The sequence below is a fragment of the Anabrus simplex genome, chromosome 4, assembly GCF_040414725.1.
Source record: "Anabrus simplex isolate iqAnaSimp1 chromosome 4, ASM4041472v1, whole genome shotgun sequence".
Lineage (NCBI taxonomy): Eukaryota > Metazoa > Arthropoda > Insecta > Orthoptera > Tettigoniidae > Anabrus > Anabrus simplex.
Genome location: NC_090268.1, coordinates 320428197 through 320451581, shown reverse-complemented (window position 1 = coordinate 320451581; position 23385 = coordinate 320428197). Strand labels below are relative to the sequence as shown.

Genomic DNA, 23385 nt, shown 5'->3' with positions numbered 1-23385 from the left:
ATGAGACAGGAGAAGTCCCATCCGATTTTTGGCAGAATATTGTTATACCTATTCCCAAGAAAGTCGGTGCCGACAAGTGTAAAAACTACCGCACCATTAGTTCAGTATCTCATGCCTGCAAAATGTTAACATGTATTATTTACAAAAGAATGGAAAAACAAGTTGAAGCTGAGTTGGGAGAAGATCAATTTGGCTTCAGAAGAAATGTAGGAACATGTGAAGCAATCCTGACTTTACGTCTGATCTTAGAGGATCGAATCAAGAAGGACAAGCCCACGGACAGGGCATTCGTAGATCTAGAAAAAGATTTGATTATGTTGATTGGACCAAGCTATTTAAGATTCTGAAGATGATTGGGATCAGATACTGAGAACGAAGAATTATCTACAATCTGTATAAAAATCCATCTGCAGTGATAAGAATCAAGGGCTTTGAAAAAGAAGCAGCAATCCAGAAAGGAGCGAGGCAAGGCTGCAGTTTGTCCCCCCCTCCTTTTCAATGTTTGCATAGAACAGGCAGTAAAGGAAATCAAATAGGAATTTGGAAAGAGAATCACAATCCAAGAGGAGGAAATCAAAACCTTAAGATTTGCCGATGATATTGTTATTTTATCTGAGACTGCAGAAGATCTTGAGAAGCTGCTGAATGGTATGGACGAAGTCTTGGGTAAGGAGTACAAGATGAAAATAAATAAGTCCAAAACAAAAGTAATGGAGTGCAGTCGAACGAAGGCAGGTGATGCAGGAAATATTAGATTAGGAAATGAAGTCTTGAAGGAAGTATATGTATATTGTTACTTGAGTAGTAAAAGAACTAACGATGGCAGAAGTAAGGAGGACATAAAATGCAGACTAGCACAACCAAGGAAGAGCTTTCTTAAGAAAAGAAATTTGCTCACTTCATTGATATAGGAATTAGAAAGATTTTTTTGAAAACTTTCGTGTGGAGCTTGGCATTGTATGGAAGTGAAACATGGATGATAACTAGCTCAGGAAGGAAGAGAATAGAAGCTTTTGAAATGTGGTGTTACAGAAGAATGTTGAAGGTGAGATGGATAGATCAAATCACGAATGAAGAGGTACTGAATCAAATTGGGGAGAGGAGATCGATTTGGCTAAATTTGACGAGAAGAAGAGATAGAATGATAGGACACATCTTAAGATACCCAGGACTTGTTCAGTTGGTTTTTGAAGGAAGTGTAGGTGGTAAGAACGGTAGGGGTAGACCAAGGTATGAATTTGATAAGCAGATTAGGGCAGATGTAGGATGCAATAGTTACGTAAAAATGAAAAGGTTAGCTCATGGCATGGAGAGCTGCATCAAACCAGTCTATGGACTGATGACTCAAACACATCTAATGCATTTATCCTTGCCACCTGAGCCTATCGTAACATGATGGAAAGAGGAACTTGGATTCAAGCTGTTAGTTTCTAAAATGAACATTTTGAACCTGTTACGTCATTTGTAGATAAATTTTTTCCCAAGTTGGCAGAATTAGTATGCGATTGTCTCGGTGAACAGAGTGTAGTCAGTGATATTGCGTATCTTCAGAGCATTTAATTTTACTTGGATTGCAAAGAGCAATTAAAACTAGAGACCATAGGCCCTTCAATTCAAGAATGCATGACATTTGTAGAGAATGCTAAATTCAAATTTAGTAGTACCTACCATGACAGGGCAAATGGACATGAGAGTTTCTAACAAACTTCATGCAGACTTGAAACGAGATCTAGATTATTCAAGCTCTCTATCTGTTTGTAAGATCGTTAGTGGTGAACAAGTAGAGCCTCCGGCAGATATTTCACCCAACTAGTTATATCTTTTAAAATATGCACTGGTGACTTCCTGCAATGCCGAGCAAGTGGCCACACGGTTTGAGTCATGGAGATAGTGAGTTCGAATCCTACTGTCAGCAGCCGTGAAAATGGTTTTCCGTACCTGAAGACCACAGTCGCTTCCTTCCCACTTGTAGCCCCTTCTATTTCTATCCCGTCATTGCCATAAGACCTATGTGTATCAGTGCGATGTAAAGCAGATTGAAAAAAAAGAAACAAATTCTTGCAATGTTGAACGGTCCTTTTCAGCCTACAAGAAAATTTTATCGGATCAGCACCAAAACATCACAATGGAAACATGAAGAAGTACTTGGTAACACACTGCGCATCACGATCAAAAAGTTACCATACTAATTTTGTTACTTAATTGGGGTTTAAAGACAGATTTTATATTAACTTTATTTAGTAGCATTTATTTTTTTTATTTTCAGGGTACAAGGAAATTAGGTACAACAATACATTGTGTAATATACTCTGCAATTTACAGTGCATAAAATTATTTTTAAGTACTTAAAGTATTTTGATTATGCATTTGATTTGATTTTTATTTAATACTGTCAACATTAGAAAACAGTAGAATATATCAGTTATCTAAATCAACAACGATGACTTTGTCTTAACATATGGATGTATTTAAAACAATGTTATTGTTTCATATCATAACCATAAAGTTGACACTCCACATATTATATTAAATAATACTCAGAAAATTAAAGTTGTAAATAAATGTAAATATTTTGGTGAAATTGTCACTTGGAATGCTAATGAAAAAGCATCCATATACAGGGTGAAGCGAAATTTCGCGTACTCGGGCGTCGCAGCGCGACTCCTCACATGCCAGCAATAAAAGTCACAAAAGTTCGTCCTGCGAGTATATCCGGGAGAAAAAGGACGTTGAAGTGTGGCAATCTGGCAACACTGTAACCACATGTAGGGTAACTACCTCTGTCAGCACGTATTAGTCGTGCTGTACAGTTGGTGCAGTAGATAGCGTTTGGGTTAGCACGCAGGAGGTCGAGGGGGTCGATCCTGGTTTTTTATTTCGTAAATGTAGTCCAGTAGTATGGTATCTGGCATCTTAATCGTGAACAGCGATTGCAGCGGGTCGTCTAGAAACCATTTGCACTTACATACATTCTTTCTTTCTTTCTTTCTTTCTTTCTTTCTTTTTTAATCTGCTTACCCTCCAGGGTTGGCTTTTCTCTCGGACTCAGCGAGAGATCCCACCACTACCGCCTCAAGAGCAGTGTCCTGGAGCTTCAGACTCTGGGTTAGTGGATACAACTGGGGAGAATGACCACTACCTCGCCCAGGCGGCCTCACCTGCTATGCTGAACAGGGACCTTGGTGGGGGATGGGAAGATTGGAAGGGATAGACAAGGAAGAGGGAAGGAAGCGGCCATGGCCTTAAGTTAGGTACCATCCCGGCATTTGCCTGGAGGAGAAGTGGGAAACACGGAAAATCACTTCCAGGATGGCTGAGGTGGGAATCGAACCCACCTCTACTCAGTTGGCCTTCTTTAGAGCCTAAATTTCCCTCATTCTTTGTGAGTGGGCCTGCTTACGCTCCTCTGTCCAAGGGCACCGTGTCTTCTCTTCGGTTGCTCGTCTCGGTTTAGCCCGTTCGTCAATATTTTCTTGCAGAAGAGATCTCTGTTAAAGGCGTCTTCAGCTGAGATATGTAGCATTTGCAGGTCTTCTTTGGTATTTCTAAACCAGGGAATTGTGGTTTTGGGGTTTGAATCAAAAAAGTGAAAGATTTCTTTAGTTAACTTTCTTCTGTCCATTCTTTTCAGATGACCGTAAAATCGTGCCCGTCTTTTTCTGATTGTGTCGGTAATTTTCTCTATTTTGCTGTGGACTTCCTTGTTGGATCTCTTTTGATGGATTCCATTTCTGTACTTTGATCCCAAGATTCCTCTCACAATTTTGCATTCTATTTTCTCCATTTCTTCAAGGAGTCCTTTGTTGGCATTTAGAGACAGGGTTTTGGCTGCATATAGAACTACTGGCTTCAGAACTGTTTCATAGTGACGTATCTTGGTGTTTTGGGAAAGGCATTTTTTGTTGTAGATTGTGCGGGATGTTTGGTAGGCTATTTCCAGTTTGCGTACTCGCTCCTGAAGTGCTTCTTTGTCCAGTCCATTTTTCATGATGATCTCACCCAGGTATTTGAATTTGTCTACTCGGGTGATGTACCCGTATTTTGTATGGAGTTTTGGTGGAGCCTCTTTGATGTTAGTCATTACTTCTGTTTTCTCAAACGATATCTGCAAACCAGTTTGTTCGGCAATTTCCTTTAAAATTTCAACTTGAGCTCTAGCGGTTTCTATGTCGGTTGAGAGAACAGCAATATCATCGGCAAATGCTAAGCAGTCTGTTGCGATCCCCTTGGATTTGGTTCCTATTCTCAATGGACTGTAGTTGGTTTCCTGTAATCTCACCCGCCAGGTTCTGATGATCTTTTCAAGAACACAGTTGAAGAGTATCGGGGATAGCCCATCACCTTGTCGGACTCCTGTTTTGATGTCAAAGGAATGGGAGAGACATCCGTGGAACTTCACCTTGGATTTTGTATCGGTCAGGGTGGCTCTAATTAATGCCAGCAGTTTCAAATCAACTCCAAATTCATTTAAGATGTTTAGCAGGACTTCCCAGTCAATGGAGTCGTACGCTTTCTTAATGTCCACAAAGACAGACACATACTGCTTGGACCTTAGTGTACAATATCTGATGATCGTTTTGAGATTTTGGATCTGTTCAGCTGTTGAGCGACCTTTTCTGAACCCTCCTTGGTATTCACCTATTTGATGTTCGACTTGTGCTTCCAAACGCTCCAGGATGGCAAGTGATAGAATTTTGTAAGTCACGGGCAGCAAAGATATTCCTCTGTAGTTGTTGATGTTCTTCATGCTGCCTTTTTTGTGTAATGGATGGATCAAAGCTATTTTCCAATCTTCGGGTAGAGTCTCCTTGTTCCAAATTTCTTCTATTTGCTTTTGCAAGATATCAAGTGATTCTTCTGGGGCATATTTCCATAGTTCTGCTACTACTGAGTCTTCCCCCGGCGCTTTGTTATTTTTGAGACGGGCAATGTGGCGCTTGATTTCATCTCTGTTGGGTGGTCTGGAATCTGGGTACCTGAGTAAGGGTTCCTTGGTCTCAATGGCGCTTTGCGGTTTAGAGCAATTAAGCAAATTCTTGAAGTAATCTGCCAGAATGCTGCAATTTTCTTCATTTGACGTCGCCAGTGTGCCGTCCGTTCGCTCAAAGCATAGAGATGGTGGTTTATAGCCAGTGAGTTTGTGTTTGAAGGCTCTGTAGTACTCTCTGCTTTCATTCTTCCTAAAGTTTTGTTCTATCTTTTCAATGAGAGATATTTCGTATTTACGTTTCTCAGTTCTGAACACCCTAGCTGCTTGGGCACGTTGGGTTTTGTAGGTTTCCCAATCATTTTCTGATTTCGTAGAGTTATACTGTTTCCACGCATTGAGTCTTTCTTGGAGGACTGATTCGCAGGTACTATTCCACCAGGCATGCTTTTTGCTTCTCTTGATTTCTGCAACGTCTTTGGCGGCCTCAACAAGGAGACTTTTGGCGTTGTTAAAGTCACAGTCATTTGGTCTAGCCTTCTCCTGGTACTCCTCGACCCTTTGCCGAAGTTTATCATTGTCGAAGCGTGTGATCTGTTTGGTTGTCTTCCTTGTGTTTGCGGGAATTGGTTTGAATTTGATAAGAGACATATAATGATCTGAGGCCACATTGATGCCTTTCTTTACCTTGACATTCATAATCTCAGGGCTGTTTCTCCTGGAGATTGCAACATCAATTTGGAACTCTCCGAGAGCTTGGACGGGAGAACGCCAAGTCATTTGCTTTCTGGGTAGATGGCGAAAGTGGGTCGACATGACCTGCAGGTTGTGATTTTCGCAAATGGTCACCAGTCTTTTGCCATTGGGATTGGTTCTTTTGTGAGCAGGGTAATTTCCTATAACTTTCTTGTATTTCTGCTCACGACCTAGTTGGGCATTGAAGTCACCCAAAAGAAGCTTGACATGGTGTTTGGGGATTTTGTTCACTTTTCATCCAGTAGGTCCCAGAAATTATCAACTTCGTCTGGTTCAGACTTGTTCTTATCGTTTGTAGGAGCATGTGCGTTAACTAGGGCGTAGGTTTTGTTCGCGCATTTAATTGTAAGTATAGACAATCTGTCATTCACAGGTTCGAAATTTGCAACTGATTTAAGGATCTTGGTTCTAACAGCAAACGCGGTTCCAAGCATCACAGCTCCAATGAGGATTTCTCTTTGCGCTTTGCTCTTGAAAAATCGGTAGCCTTCAGATTCAAAAATCTCTTCATCTGGGTACCTTGTTTCCTGTAGGGCCACTATGGATATCTGATTTTCGTGAAGAGCTTTGGTGAGGGTTTTCAGCTTGCCAGTTTGTGTAAGTGAATTTATGTTGAAAGTTGCTAGAAAAGTTTTAGATTTTGGCCTGAATTTTTGACTCTTCGGGGTACACCGAGATGCTCCGACTCATCTCTTGCATGATGTCGAGTCTCCTCCAGAATCCGAACGAGACTCGTGCGCCGTGGCGTTCACGACGAGGGATTTATCCGAAGATTTACCCCCTGGGGTATGTTTCTTGAAATGTTGTGCCATCATGCTTTTTGACTTGACTTTGCTTTGGACGGGTACCCATCCTTTTACAACTAGGGTTGTTAGCCCTAGAGGTTGCCTCAAGATGTTTTCTGGCTTCTGGTCATTTACCAGTCTTCGCCGTAACCCTGGCAAGGGACCAGTTTTTTTTTTTTTCACGGTGGTATTTTATTTCCCTACTACCCTCTGACTCTGCTGGCGGCAGAGCCAGCGAGCTTCCCCAATTCCAATGGGACGCGCCCGATGGAGGTAACCGGATTATTATTATTATTATTATTATTATTATTATTATTATTATTATTGTTATTGTTATTATTATTATTATTATTATTATTATTATTATTATTATTATTATTATTATTATTATTATTATTATTATTATTATTATTATTATTATTATTATTATTTGATATTACATAAAAGTCTGAGCCCTGCTGTTGAGTGCTGCTGAAACTTCTGAAGAAGAATTTATGAGACAAAATCAAAATGATGACGTGGAATGCTCAAGAACAGTGTGCAACTTTCTCACTGAACACACTTGACTTTTGCTACCAATTGGGGATATAAAATTCTTTGTCATTCACCATATTCATCAGACTTTCCCTGTAACTTCCTTATCTTTCCACAGTTGAAGAAAAAGCTTTGTGCTAAAAAATTCCAAGATAAGCAGTGTCTTTTCTGCTATGGTGAACTTCTAAACAGTTAAAACTAACACCTTCTTTGTGCAGAGTATGCAGCATCTCTATTGCGTCATTAGGAACACATTGCTTTGCAGTTTCTTCTGGTTGATAAATACAATTTTTTGACTTTCCTGTATAGCCTACTTCTACAAATCAAAGCCAAGGCATCTCCACCTGAAGGCCCTTGGTGGAGTGGGGAGGTATAGACTTCCATTATCTGTAACCTCAGTGCTAAATGGGGAAGAAGTTTTAGCTTTATGCCTGGCCGCCTTTGACCCCAGAAATTAACCTGGTACTCATATTTGGTGTAGGCTGAACGTCATGGCCATGTGCACTTCCAGAAGTGGAAATCTCGTTTCTTAAATTTTCCGACTGCCTCATAGGGAATCAAACCCACATCCTTTTGGGTGAACGGAGAACACCTTTACTGCTTTGGCTAGTCAGCCCCTATAGCCTACTTCTGCACTTTACAATATTTTTACTGAAAATTACAAATGTATTTTTATGTTATTTTAGTAGGCCTGTTCATATTATTAATTTTAGTTGTGTTTAATTTCCATATGAGATTTGTAGCTCTTGTATTATCCTTCATTTTGATCACTTGTTCATGTAACAGATTACAGTAGATACATTGTATATCTCCTTCACTTGATGTTCTTTTCTTCTTCTTCTAACTAGAACATAGCACTGTTTTAAAATGTTAGTTTTTTAATATAGGGCTCTTATAAAATTATCTACCAGGTTTTGAACACATGAAACAATGATATAGGGTGATGAGATATGCTTTGCTCCTGTGTGGGATGTTTTACTATGGGCTAGCATGCGGATCGGGAACAGTATCGGGAAGGTAAACCATACAACTGGGGTTCCATATTGACCAATTTACAATATGATAAAAATATAGATAGTCCACCTAGTCAATGCAATTAAATTTATTTACAATTTAAAATTCAAGAAACATCACTAAAATAAGAGATCAGTACATGTTTCAGCCTATTTAGGCTATTTTCAGCTGCATTGAAATAATACAAATGGATTTAAATATCTGAATACACTATTACTAGAGGGCAAATTTTGGCATATTTGCATGTTTTGTTTCAAGATATATGCCCATAAGAAGTAGAGGCAATTCATGCCATTTGAAATCAAATTACTTAAGTTTTATAATGCATATAAATGCATATATACAGAATACGTGTATATTATTGACATCCATGTAAATTGCATAATTGCAGTTATTTTAAATCATTCAATTTATCACCATCAGTGAAATTTTAGAATATTTTAACTTTGTACATTTTCATCTACAATGGTACCGTGTTTTTAATATTATCAGTGGTTGACTTCAAGCTGATGATGTTCTAAAAAAGAGCAAAACCTGTACATGTACCACTTAAAGTAAACCTTTCTGAATTTGTATTGTAAAGGTGGGACTTTTCTACTGTTCAACAAGTCAAGACAGATGATAATATCAGTTGTCCTGCTGGTTACTGTGTTGGCTGTTCCATCAACGACCAAAGCCGCAACTTTAGCTGCTGTCGTGATCACCTAGTGCACTGGAAGCGTTACTCAGCATTTGTAGAAAAAATACGCCGACATTGGCAAGCCTGTTCATTGCATTGCAAGTCCGTCAAAGCCGCGACTATGTTGGATTTATAACCTATAGGGTAAGGTGGTACGTTTTTGATCAAAATTTAATTGATCGTACACTCACACTTCATCTGCAGTACTATCAACATTCTTTTACATTGACATTGAATTAGCCACCTTAAACTATGGCACACATTATTAATAATAATATTTAAATAAAGCCTCGTTGTGAAAATTGTATGAAACAGAAGAGCCTGTCTTTGATCACAATTGTACTGCTGGTGGTACAGTTCTGATCGCACATGGTACAATTTGGATCACACACATTTTTCATACTTAAAATATCTCTTTCCGTTTCCCCAACACATATTTCATGATACCACACATTGCAGTCCTGGCAATGAATCCATAGTCTTTTTATCACATAATTCTCACTGTTATAATCCAGATGACAAAATTCACACTGGTTGTCTTTCGAATGCACTTGTTGAGATATATCATCTTGAAGATTTGTTGTGCTTGACATGCCAGTTATCTTTTGATTTGTGTTTGCGCTGTTGTCATTCTTAAAAAGAGATTTACCAAGCTCAATAGCTGCAGTCTCTTAAGTGCGGCCAGTGTCCGGTATTCGGGAGATAGTGGATTCGAACCCCACTGTCGGCTGCCCTGAAGATGGTTTTCCATGATTTCCCATTTTCACACCAGGCAAGTGCTGGGGCTGTACCTTAATTAAGGTCACGGCCGCTTCCTTCCCACTCCTAGCCCCTTCCCCCTTCCTGTCCCATCGTTGCCATAAGACCTATCATTGTCAGTGTGACATAAAGCAACTTGCAAAAAAAAAAAATTTTGAACTTGACAATCTGAAAACGCTGACTTGTAATAAATGGGATGAAGGTATTACCTATCACATTTTTGGCTTGGATTTTGTTTTCAGGTGATGGTAAGATATTTTTCATATATTCATCGGGTGATACAGTGCTTATAACATTAAAAGTTGGCGTTACTTAAGTTTCCATTTCCATAATGGTTCAGTTATCTCGTGTTGAATTAGTACTGAATTGCAGGTATTCATTATATTTGGCAACAAGATGATCCATTTTGGGTCGACTGTTTGGAAAAGTCTCAGGAATTTTAGGCAAGGGTATTTTTTCTTTGATAATCAACTGACTGAAGGTTAATGAAGGTGCATAATTTACCATTTCATATAAACTTTCTTCTCTGACCTTTTGTGCGATATCTGCAGTGAGAAAACTGCAAACACCTATGATCGAAGTTGTACCATTCCATCTGATCGAAAAAGTACTGCATGTACATTAACAATAGATTCATCAACTAGTTACAGAGAAATACAAGAGAGAGTGCTTGCAGTATCATATTCCCATCCTGAGGTCCATAGAGATATGGCGTTATTATAAATAGCACTTTACACTTCAAGAGTAGGTCCCAGAGCTTAGCTAAGACAGCTTCAAATTTATAACAACATGAAATACAATGAAGCATCGCTCACCTTGCAATGTAAAATGTGCAGTTTCTTGCAAAATAATAGAAACAAATGTATTATTTTTCACGTTCACAAAGAAGCTGCTTCACTCTTCCCACAGCCGGTCACACGTAAATGGTACTAACATTGAAGAATGTAATACAGCAAGTTTTCTAAGTTTGATCGTAATTGTACTTATATCAAAATTGTACCACTCTACCTTACTTCATTTCTTTGTTGTATGAAGACCAGTAACCACCAGAAATCATGCTAAAAGAAAGAGTAGATACAAGTATTTTAATTTTGCAGAGTATGCAATAGAGCATAATATATTCCTGTTTTTTAGTGCATAGATGCATACATATTTTGCTGTTTTTAATGCATAAGAATCTGCCCTCTATTACATAATGTAATGGTTATAGCGTCCGCCATGCCAACTTGCTATTGGCCAAGCTCGTCACCGTATCGGCCCCACCCCCCTTACGCTCGACCGCGCCAATCACGAGTAACACTGGCGTGCTGGGCGGGCCCTTCTCTCATCTGTCCGTGGTCGCGCCGCATGGGACAACGGAAATTACTCGACTATTAATCTGGAGTCTTCCATCTCGCGAGGTTCCTGGATTCATCGAGCATCCGGACTGTTTTAGAAGGGCTAGCGCAGGTATATAAGAGCAGTTGCTTGCCTGCAGTCAGTTAGTGAGAGTTAGTTAGTGAGTGAATGAGAGCGAGATTGAGTTCGCTGGTGTGAGTTAGAGAAGAGAGCAGTCAGTGATAGCCTGGGCTGAGATGTCAGCCTGATGGAGTATCTGCCTGTTGGAGCCGAGGACTCGTTCCTGTTTCCCTGATGCCGTGTGTGTATGTCCCTTGAGGCCATCTGCTGGAGAAGAACCTGGGGTGTTCTGGAGCAGCGCGAAGGGAACAGTGGGTGTCGACGTGTACAGACTGCGAACGGGGTTCGACGGATTGAGTGATATAGATGTTGATTCCCACAGAGAATCTGAAATATTTGTTCCGTGACAGCGCTAACGAGTGTGACTGAGTGGCGAGTGAGTGTAGTGTAAATAATCGATGACCTTGTGTGTGAGTGTAAGACTGGGTAGTGTGAGAACAAATGAGAAACTGAGGAAGGGAGAGAGCGCATGAACCGTGTAAGTTGTAAGCTCGGCTATCGTCTGTGTGTGCGTAAATCTGTAATTGTAGTGCTTAGTTAATAAATCTTAGAAATAGGACGCTACCATGTTCTGTACCATACTCATTTATTTACTCATTTACCCCGCCAACACGTAACAACAATGTGGAGAATCTTACATTCTTATATAATAAAAGCATGAGACGCATTTTCCTTTTTTTTTTCCTACTACACATTTTCCTTTCCATCTTCAGCTCTATTCTGTTCTTCTATCTAGTCTTTCGTTGCACTTTATTTTATTTTTTTAATTTTATTTGATTTTTATTTATTATTTCATCTACTGCATTCGTCCCTGGTTCGTCTGATGACCTTGCTGTTTACTTCACACGCACATACGATGGAACGAGAAACATCTTAATTGGAGCTCGGCTGGCTAGTGCACATTGAGCCATCTAGTGATGAACAAAAGTACCAACGGTAAACCATTCTTAAATTCCGAACTTCATTATTAGAGAATTCTTGCTCGTGAACAGGCGAGATTTTCTTCTGAAGACGCAGAGCAAAGTTCTCTGTGAAACTTAAGGAATTTCACCTTGTTTTCTGACATGGCAAAAGCCCAAACTTATTATCATGTCTACAATTACGTGCCCTTAAAACATCAATCTAAATAAACCCGTAATATAAATTTTAATGTACCTTAAACTACATACTTAAATACATATAATCAGAAAGTACATTCCGTGAATTTCTCCTTAAAACCAAAATATTTGAGGTAGTCAATGCAGTAACAGTACCAAATATTCATGTAAATAACCACCAGAACATTAATAAATTGAATTTACCTTGCGTTATTTAAGCTGCTTTAATAAAATCTGTTACCGGTACTTTTTTCTTCACTCTCGTACAAAGTTTCTTGTTTACATCCATTTTAACTTTCTAATTACAGGAATGTTTGACTAGGCGAGTTGGCTGTGCGGTTAGGGGCACGCAGCTGTGAGCTTGCATCCTGGAGATAGTAGGTTCAAACCCCACTGTCAGCAGCACTGAAGAGGGTTTTCCATGGTTTCTCATTTTCACACCAGGCAACTGCTGGGGCCGTACCTTAATTGAGGCCACGGCTGCTTCCTTCCCACTCCTAGCCCATCATCGCCATAAGACATATCTGTGTTGGTGTCACATAAAACCAATAGCAAAAAAAAAAATGTCTGAAAAATCTGTATCGTCCTCTAGCTCCAAGAAGTCCATTTAAGTCTCAGCTGACTTGAGTGCGGTCTGAAGTGGTACACGATTGTGATGTACTCTTCTTCCCTATCCCCCTCACTCTCTCTTGAGTTCCTGCGTGCACATGTAGTTACTATTTTGTCATCACTTAAAAATGCTGCCTAGGCAATAACAATCATCGGTAAGCTCTTCAACATTGTCATATAATTTTCTCCACTACCAATTGATGTTCCAAGTGGTTATTAGGTCCCATGATATATATGGGCAAGATAAAGCACCTCTTTAAGATTTAGTTTTTTTCCTCTCTTTCTCCCTCCAGGACTCAACCATCGACGTTTATTCAGAAAGAAGGAAAGCAAGTGGCCTAGTAGTAAGGTAAGGTAAGGGTTATTCTGCCCGAAGGCAGGTCCGAACCTCCGCGAGGTGTTCCTGAGCCGGAGTTTACGTGCGGTAGGTTGTCCAGTTCCTTTCCGCTCCTCCATGGGTTGCCACCAACAACGCGTGGCAACCCATCCAACTCCTGACCACTCCCAATGTTGCTTAACTTCGAAGATCTCACGAGATCCGGTGTTTCAACACGGCTACGGCCGTTGGCGTGGCCTAGTAGAAGTTCCGTTTATAATGCCTCTTTAAGGGTCGCAGCAACACTTTGGTCCATTGGCTTATGGCTTTTTCCTTTGAGATCCTGTTCTTCACTATACATTTGAATGCGGCTTTGTAAACGTATTTGGTGTAATTGAAACCGACTTTCAACCTGTTAGGTCGTGTTACGTACATTTAGTACATGTTGAAGAGATTTTAAGTACAGAACAAAAATGGCCAACCAGACACCAGTGGGATCCAAACCCACAACCTCCCGATTTTGCATATAATTTCTTCTCTTCCCAAAACTTCATTCTAGACAATCTTGCACTCGTTCTGCTGATATAACATACTGCTTATGTTTTGATGTTTTAAGTGATAGTTTTGTATATTTGTTGTTTGGAATTTTTTAGCACAAAGCTTCTTCTTCAACTGTGGAAAGATAAGGAAGTTACAGGGAACCAAGTCTGGTGAATATGGTGATTGACAAAGAATTTTATGTTCCCAATTGGTAGCAAAAGTCAAGTGTATTCTTCTGGTGAATATGGTGATTGACAAAGAATTTTATGTTCCCAATTGGTAGCAAAAGTCAAGTGTATTCTGTGAGAAAGTTGCACACCTTTCTTGAGCATTCCACATGTCATCATTTTCATTTTGTCTCATAAATTCTTCTTCAGAGGTTTCAGCAGCACTCAACAGCAGGGCTCAGACTTTTATGTAATTTAGATGTCTTTGATTCGAGTTTTGTCAGACTTAGACTTTACCTCCAAATTTTTGTACTATGCACCTTGGACCTTCACTGCCCGGTATCGTGTCATCACTTCCACTCTTTAGTATTCTACGATCCTTGTACTTCTACCATTCCTCAAAAATGGTGGCAGTGAAAGAAAGGACCACACTACTGTAATTCATTGTCAATGATCATTTATTATCTAAAGATGAACAGTATCTGAATTCTCAGGCTTCAGGCTCTATTATGAGGACATTAGATTAGAATATTACAATTGTTATACGTAGTACATAAATACTGAAAGGGATTGTTCTGGTACACAATACATTCACATGATGCTCTGTACACTTTCTGAGTGTGGTGTTTCTCAAAACAATTAATGACTCACAGAGGAAGCTTGCAGGAACACCGAGCACAGAAATAAGTGGTTTACTTCCGCTTACAACTACCATTGCCATGTTTTCGACAATTTGCAGGCATTATACTGCAGACAGAACAATTCAGTTTGTGCTTTTTCTCCTCAATCTGTGAAGAGGAATGCTTCTCTTTATGAGACTTACTTTGAGTGGGTTAAAGAAATGACATCCCCTCTTTCTGGATGATGTTCTTTCCAACCCTTCAAGCAATCCGTCAATTACAAATTGACGGAACGTGCGGCAGGCAAGTTTTTGGTAGGATTTTGAAAATTATATGAGTTACATCAAATCACAAGTACTACTTTGATAATGAAATGCCAGATTAATACCATTTTACAGTCTTACTACTAAATGGGTAAATTGAACAGAGCAATCAACTGTCAGTTCCATCTATCTAATTATTGTAACCAATGTGCACATTAGGTTCGGACATGATTAGATTTCCACTTTTGGAGTTTACTTTGACTTCAAGCATTTCCTACTGTAAATAAGATGTTCACTCTTCCTTTATCATGCCAGGTGATGCTAGAATATCATTAGTTGTAGCTCATACTCTAGGCCGGTGACCTCTTTTCATTTTGGCAGTCTTCATAGGTGCTGGAAGCCCTGTCCTGTTGATACATACTGTATCACATGCCCTAATGCCATTATTTTAAAGATATCTGAATAGATCAACACCTGAATAAAAATTATCCGTACATAGAGAGAAAAATTCTACAAGGGATAACTGCCCTAGAACAAGGGGTACCACACAGTAGCGGCATCAAAGTGATACTAATATACTTAATGCCATTAAAATTGTCACAATATTTATGGGATAAAATGAGCTTATATATTTTTAATTCTGAAATTCCCCGTATTGTACAGCTATCCCCGATGAGGAATACTTTATTTTTCTTTGCATATACCACATAAATGGTGATTTACTGTTGACAGTGAATTACATAAAATATCTTAAAAAATATATTTTAAAAACAAAACAGGAATACCAAAACAATGGAAGAAATTAACTGAAAATTTTGTGGCAGATCCTCACGCATCAAAGAGAAACCCAGTCACTTCACAGCAACTACTGGGTATGTGATACTTTTCTTCAAAGTAGGATTCGTAGTGTCTCTTCTTATCAATAACAACACCGATGTTTCTCTTTCTGTCAGTCGCGACAATGTCTGCACACTTATTGGATCCATCAGTAGAGATGCAGTGCACTTTCAAATCTTCCAGATTTTTTAAAAAGTTCTGCAATACTATTCCTGACCCTGTGGTGCCTGTTATTTTTCAACATTTCCCCTTTCGGACAGAAACCAAGAACGTGAGGGAGGGTTTCTAGCCGGGTGCAGCCCTTGTAAGGCAGACCCTGCAACTCACACACCACACATAACACTATCCTCCACCACAATAACAATTAATTTTGACGGCATTAATCCATGGTGACAAACCATCCACATCTTTTACACCTGGTGTTCTTGTGAAGATAGGTATAGTTTGCAAATTTACTATATTCCCAAGTCGAACATCACTCACTTCGTGCCACTCATTTTGATCACTGCCAGCATCATCTTGCAAAACATTCTTATTTGGTACATTTCCATTTGCTTCATCACACGCTTCCATTTCATCTTCATTGGTGGTATCCCACTTGGAATCAGTATCACCATAAAGCAAGTCTGTTATTTTATCTACCTTTAATTTTTCCTGGAACTCATTTTAGAGCTACAATCTAGTCTCTACATAACACATTAAAAGTCACTATTACATTGCAGAGATCCTCAATAACACACACGTAAATAGAAACTTGCTCAGCACTTATGAACAATGGCATTCCAAAGCAGTAATGAAGTAAAAGAAATGCACGGGCTTAACATGTTCACTGCATATTAGTAGAGCATGACACACCCACCAATCTGAGCAAAAATATTTGCATGGGACTCTTTAAAAGTTGTAATAATTGGAGTTTTGAACATTGGTAGGATGAGTTCCTACCGAATTCATGGATTTATACTACTCTCTCTCTCCTGGTGCATGACCCACACGGTGGTTGAAATTGAGAGGTATTACTAATCATCAGGCAGATCACGTGCCAGGCGCATGGGTAGATTGCTGTGCATTATATACTGTGGATAACGAACAAATGCATAAAGCATGATTACATACAAATGTGTTCATATTTACACTTCTTTATTATAGAATTTTACGTCACAATGTCTTTATAATTGCAAAACTGCCGAGGCAATATTTCTTCTGTCGAAGCGTGCCTTTTATTAGCCGGGCCTCGTGATGTTGAAGGAACTGCATTGTCGGCCATGTGAACAAAATATAAATAAAATGATATAAGTATCATGATGCAAGAATAAATAATTACAAGCTCAGTCCCTTCACTGAACTTATTGCAGTATTGGAATTTATTTCAAAAGCAGAATCACTCGTAAATCTCTTGAAGTAATATTAAGTAGAAAATTCAAGGTACCTTGCATTGAAGTTGTCTTGCTGCTCAAGATCTGAAAAAAGAATGACTACATATGGCAAGAACTGTGGAGAAGAAATATGTGGGAAACAGAATACGCTTGCGTAAATCTGGCTACGAATGAACTTGCTAGTACATTGGACTTACACGATGTCCGGGATGATAAGGAGAGTCTTTCTTACCATGCAGGAAACCTGTGATTCACATTTTCTAGCATCTGTCCCATGACATGGTAGTCGCGTGATCCACACTGTATGTGTTAAAAACCAGTCAGACTCTTCCAGCAAGCGACCTAGTAACACTGTGCAACCAAAGCTCTGTTTTTCTGATTCAGAGATCAAAGTAGAGTACTGTAGCAAACTATGAAATATTTCCTTGCAAGTGGACTAAAGTCAAATATTGCAGTGAAAGGGAAAAAATCACATAGGGTTAAAAAAAACATTTTTTTTACGTGATGGATAATGTGCAGAACGGTCAAAGGGGCGGATAATCAAGGTTCTAATTTTATATGTCCAAGATTTATTAAAATGTGAATATCATTTTTGCAAACATGAAAGATCATTTACAGGATTCCTACACATTTGTGTTATAAAGTCTGCAAGGTATGCAGTTACGAATACTTACAGCTGGATGTAATACTTATCATTTCTCTCTACTTTTTTTGTGTTGCAGGTGTGGGTACGAGAAATTACTACAGGAAGATTGGATACGAATTAGATGGGCCATATATGTCAAAATGGATATGAGATTGACACCTCAGAGCTGCGTCTGTTTGATCGTTTGCAACTTTGATTGGTGTAATCCTGTAAATATGGTTATTTGCTTCTCTAAGAGTTGTGTGAAATAAAAACCTCGTAACTCATATGGAATATTTCTATAATAAAAATGTAAAATATTTTTTGAATACAAAATCACATATCACATACTGAGTTCGTTGGCTATGCGATTTAGGTTACATATCTGTCAGCTTGCAGTCAAGAGAGATACCTTACTGTCGGTGGCCTTGATCGTGGTTTTCCATGGTTTCTAATTTTCACACCAGGCAAATTCTGGGGCTGTACCTTAATTAAGGCCACAGTCGCTTACTTCCCAGTCCTAACCCTTTCCTATTCCATCGTCACCATGAGACCTGTTGGTGTGGTATAAAACAAATAGGTAGAAAAATGCACATATTTCATGGAAGACAAGTTTTTGTATACCTTGTATCTCCTACATAATACAGTATGCCTTTACATTCCTTCTGCATTATTATCTCAGTAAGTACATTAACTCCTCCATTTTCAGTTACTGCAACTTAGTGAGATTATTTAGTTTGGGCTGTGTATTTATAATTTTAGTTAGCTTAAATACTCGTTTTATAAGTGAATTTGAATATTGGATTGATTTTCCACACAGGCATACTTACTGTTATTTCATACACAACTGTCAAATATGCATTCATAGTATGATTAACAACCTCTCCGACAAACCACCTTCATAGGGTACTTGCGATGAACTGCAGAAAATATTATTTATTTCAAGAGGGGTGTAAGCATACACACAAACAGAAGTCATCCTATAGTGCCTAGACATATTTTGGTCAAGAAGCAAAATAATATTAGTCTTCTTCCTGGCCTTTTTCCATTTACCTGGTGCCAACACTTGGCACGGATTTAGCCCATTTTTACAGCTTTTTCATGCCTTTCCTGACACTAACTCTACATGGAGGGTTGTATTCACTATTGCATCCTTCTGTGATGGTTTTGTAGTTTAATGTGTTGTACATAAATAAAGATGTGTATTTAGGTGAACATGGAACACCTAGCCATCAGGCTAGAATCAATCAATTACTACTGATCTGCATAATTTTCCACAGAATTATAATGATACAATAATCAACACCACCACTACTCTAGTTCCGATTATGGACACAACAGCGAGTGAACTACATAAATCAAAATCAAAGTTTTGGAAAATCTAACTAATGAACACCTTGACGATGCTGTTGTTGACTGTTTGCTTCTTAGCTTCAATGCCTCAACTTTCGTCAAGTGAACAACCAGTTTGTATGTTGAAAGAAGAATCTACTTTTCAGACACATTTGCTGGCCTGAACAGCCACAAAAGGCAGGAGTACCCTCAAAAGGGTACTGAAGGTGAACTCAATAAGATGAAGGACTTATATAATTGCTCTGGCAACACTGCAAGTAGCCATGATCATATAACCATCCAAGCCATTAAAAACAGCATGACCGGCCAAGTTGGACATGCGGTTAGGGGCACGTGGCTTTGAGCTTGTATCCGAGAGATAGTGGGTTTGAATCCCACTGTCGGCAGCCGTTTTCTGTGGGTTCCCATTTTCACACCAGGCAAATGCTGGGCTGTACCTTAATTAAGGCTACGGCTGCTTCATTCCAACTCCTAGGCTTTTCCTATCCCATCGTTGCCATTAGACCTATCTGTGTCAGTGCAACGTATGGCCACTAGCAAAAAAAAAAAAAATAGCATGGTTTCAGAGATAACTGCAATCATCACCACTTGATCCCAGCAGCTGGCATCCAATTACTATGTGCTCAGTTATTATATGAGTCCTTGAGAAAGTGCTCGATAAACAGTTTCAGAACTGTGATCAAAATGTGGCTTCCGATTGAGATGGCTAGAAATAAAATTCAGGAAACTCAGTCGTCAAAAGTTACCAGTGTTTCGCCCAGAGTGTGGCATGGGCTCATCAGTTGGATACCGCACCTTTTCCAAGACACTGGCTGGCTAGCACACCAGTAGCGACACCAATGCAAACCATACATGTGATAAGCACAATGCAGTGCCGACGTACTGTACCATTCTATTTCATCGCGAAAATGGATATTTAACGCAGTAAAAATATTGCGCAGTAGGACGCCGCTTGTGAGGGCGTGATGCTATACAGAGCGTGGGGATCGAGAAGGTAATTCCCCAGGCAGAGCGTGGTTGTGTACGAGTGAGAAGGAATATATGTGGAAGAGAGAAAGAGGGATAAGATTTTGTTATGGGAAGTCCCAGCGCCAACCTAACAGAATCTTAAGCGAGAGCAGACAGGGTCACCACACTACGGGAATCGAGCCCTAATTTGTATAATTGAAGGTTTCTCAGGAAAATAAAAAGATGGAAATGATTGCCAGAATTTTATGAAGCCATAGATACCTCAAGGTTTATTAATATATAATTAGATCAATAAACATGCAGCAAGCAAAACCACCGTGGGAAGATCTGGAGTGGCCGCATTCCAGACTCAAGATGTTTCTCGGTGGATTCCCGGGCGTCCTTTGGTGTGTTGCCTCCTATAAGAGCTGAGAGTTATAGAAAGGGGCATCCAGTCGACGATCATATTGCTGCCAGTACGCGTCGCGCGTCTGCCTAGATTGCGCCAGAAACCTTTTGTTCAGAACAAAGACAGTCCGTAGTTATTGCAGTGCGGTAACTTTGATCCAGTGAATCGGTGATCTACAGAGTTACAGGTGGTAGATTCATAGATGTGACAATGTTCAGATACCTATCATTGAGGTCGCATGTGGCTATTTGTATTAAAAATTAAATAATTGAAGTTCAACCAATTCAATACATAAAAGAAAGAAATGTAGTAATTACATTCTTATTTAAATGGGACCGGTTTCGACCCTAGTCCAGGTCATCGTCAGCCGTAAAAACAAGTAGGCGAAATCACACAATGTTTATGAATATTGGAGAAATGGGTCAGTTTCACACTCTGTTAGGCACAAAGTCACAACACTATCAAATAATATATGAAGATTATAAATAAACTTGAAGTCGCAGACGAATAGATTTGTAGAAGCAAACCGCCAGTTCCCGGTGATCAGCGCGGCACATTCAAGGTCATGTGCTGTGGCTATTTGTATCGGCAACAAAGGAATGCCGTACCTATAGACTCCGATAAGTAGCAGTAGGGGCGAAGCTCCCGAGGTGCCGAGGAAGTGTGGACAATAGGCTAAGGAGGTCTATATCCATCTTCTGATAGACTTGTGAATCCGAATTAAGCGGGCATAAAAACACAATAACTGAGTAGATAATTTCTAGGGCTGAAACTAGTTTATGGCATAGTGCACAAGTTAGTGAGTATTCGGTTATACGAGAATTGAGGACCAGGAGTTGTAATATTGCAAAGTGTTAGAGCTGTATGCTAGCTCAACCTAAATGAAAGTCCAGAATGATGCGTTGTGTTTAAAGTGAACATTTCATTGTAGTAAGAGGTCGAGACGTATTCCGAGGGAAGTGAGGTGCAAGAACTTCAGAACATGGCTTCGAAGACGCTACCTTGAACGAGGCATCCCTCAAGAAGAAGACAGCCCCATGGATCAGCGGGACGGGAAGACCGGACTCCAAGAATCGACCCTGGACGAGACCTCCACCATGATGGGCTAAATCACTATAGCCTACCCGGAGGGGGAGAAGAGAAGCTCATCATAACGAGATAAGTGGACCATGATTTTCTAGACATGTAATAGAGTTAGGGAGTCACGCAGAGATAGTAGAATTAAACTTGTAAATATTAATGTAGGATTTGATTGTGGCCCATCAGGCTGCACATTAAGATTGTTTCGATATATCTAAAGGGTAATGGTAGATAGATTTGTTTTTCTTCTTTATGTAAAGCAGACGGTGACGTAATCTTGATAACACGGCAAGATGTAATGTTTACAGAAAAACAATATATATACAAATCTCCACCTTATCAATACAAATTTATTTTACATTAAGCAAGTAAATATAGTCAAATAGTCAAGACTAGTTTCGACCCCTAGGGGGTCATCCTCAGTTGACATGCAATAAAAATTGTATTGTTCATAAAAACATCACATATAGTGGTAAAAGTTTGGACTAATTTAGACTGATCATTAATGTTGGTATGTCTAATGCATGACTAGTGTGCATCGTTCATGAAGACACATATCACCTTACTGCTACTACCATCCAATTTTTAGGTTATATAATATGGAACACACATATGTTTGTGTAACTCAACAGTGGCAAGTTCAACTATGTACACAATTGGCTATTGATTAGTCACATGAAAGTACAGAACACTGGCTTGAACATTTCTGATTGAGGTATCAATGCAACACCTTATTTGCATACATCCTAGAAGCTAAATTCAGTTTGTAAGGCCCATTACTTCTGATTGAAACTTAGTATGAAGTTAAAATTTGAATAAAAATATTTGCTAATGTAGACATTAAAATGTTGTTAAAATGGGCATATAGTCAAAAACAGTGGTATGTATGCCACACATGTCTAGTTAAAAATACATTACATTGATGTTGTTTATGTGCGGTACAACATGTACACTGATTTAGAATAAATGAGGTTTGTATATATAGTGTTCCAACAAAATGGATCCATAAAAATATTATATGTAAAGACAATTGGTATTATAATGATCCGCTGCAGATCAGGTAATGCTGTTTATTTATATGGAGATATTATTGGCAGCTACAGATGTTGGAGTTATTAGACATGTTAATGGAGCATTTTTCTTCCGTAGTCGCGATGTTTATAGTTGGTGGCATTAGTCAAATATGTTGAAAGTTATGCGTCTTGGTGCACGTTGATTTGTCCTGAAGCTTATATGTTGTAAAAAACAAGGTGGAGTGTGTAAAGTGTTGGAACCGTGCGTTCTTTGTAGCTGCCTGTTGAGATCCCAACAGGCAGCTACAAAGAACGCACGGTTCCAACACTTTACACACTCCACCTTGTTTTTTACAACATATAAGCTTCAGGACAAATCAACGTGCACCAAGACGCATAACTTTCAACATATTTGACTAATGCCACCAACTATAAACATCGCGACTACGGAAGAAAAATGCTCCATTAACATGTCTAATAACTCCAACATCTGTAGCTGCCAATAATATCTCCATATAAATAAACAGCATTACCTGATCTGCAGCGGATCATTATAATACCAATTGTCTTTACATATAATATTTTTATGGATCCATTTTGTTGGAACACTATATATACAAACCTCATTTATTCTAAATCAGTGTACATGTTGTACCGCACATAAACAACATCAATGTAATGTATTTTTAACTAGACATGTGTGGCATACATACCACTGTTTTTGACTATATGCCCATTTTAACAACATTTTAATGTCTACATTAGCAAATATTTTTATTCAAATTTTAACTTCATACTAAGTTTCAATCAGAAGTAATGGGCCTTACAAACTGAATTTAGCTTCTAGGATGTATGCAAATAAGGTGTTGCATTGATACCTCAATCAGAAATGTTCAAGCCAGTGTTCTGTACTTTCATGTGACTAATCAATAGCCAATTGTGTACATAGTTGAACTTGCCACTGTTGAGTTACACAAACATATGTGTGTTCCATATTATATAACCTAAAAATTGGATGGTAGTAGCAGTAAGGTGATATGTGTCTTCATGAACGATGCACACTAGTCATGCATTAGACATACCAACATTAATGATCAGTCTAAATTAGTCCAAACTTTTACCACTATATGTGATGTTTTTATGAACAATACAATTTTTATTGCATGTCAACTGAGGATGACCCCCTAGGGGTCGAAACTAGTCTTGACTATTTGACTATATTT

The 23385-nt window shown here is 39.0% G+C and overlaps 1 protein-coding gene across 1 annotated transcript in view; it reads left to right on the top strand.

Moving 5' to 3' along the window:
- Positions 1 to 17719, top strand: part of Elp3 (elongator complex protein 3) — a 164796-nt gene extending 147077 nt beyond the window's left edge. The window contains exon 10 of the mRNA XM_067146508.2: positions 17457 to 17719. Within this exon, the coding sequence (XP_067002609.1) occupies positions 17457 to 17530 (74 nt within the window). The 3' untranslated portion in view covers positions 17531 to 17719. The remainder of the gene's footprint in view (positions 1 to 17456) is intronic.
- Positions 17720 to 23385: the final 5666 nt, after the last annotated feature.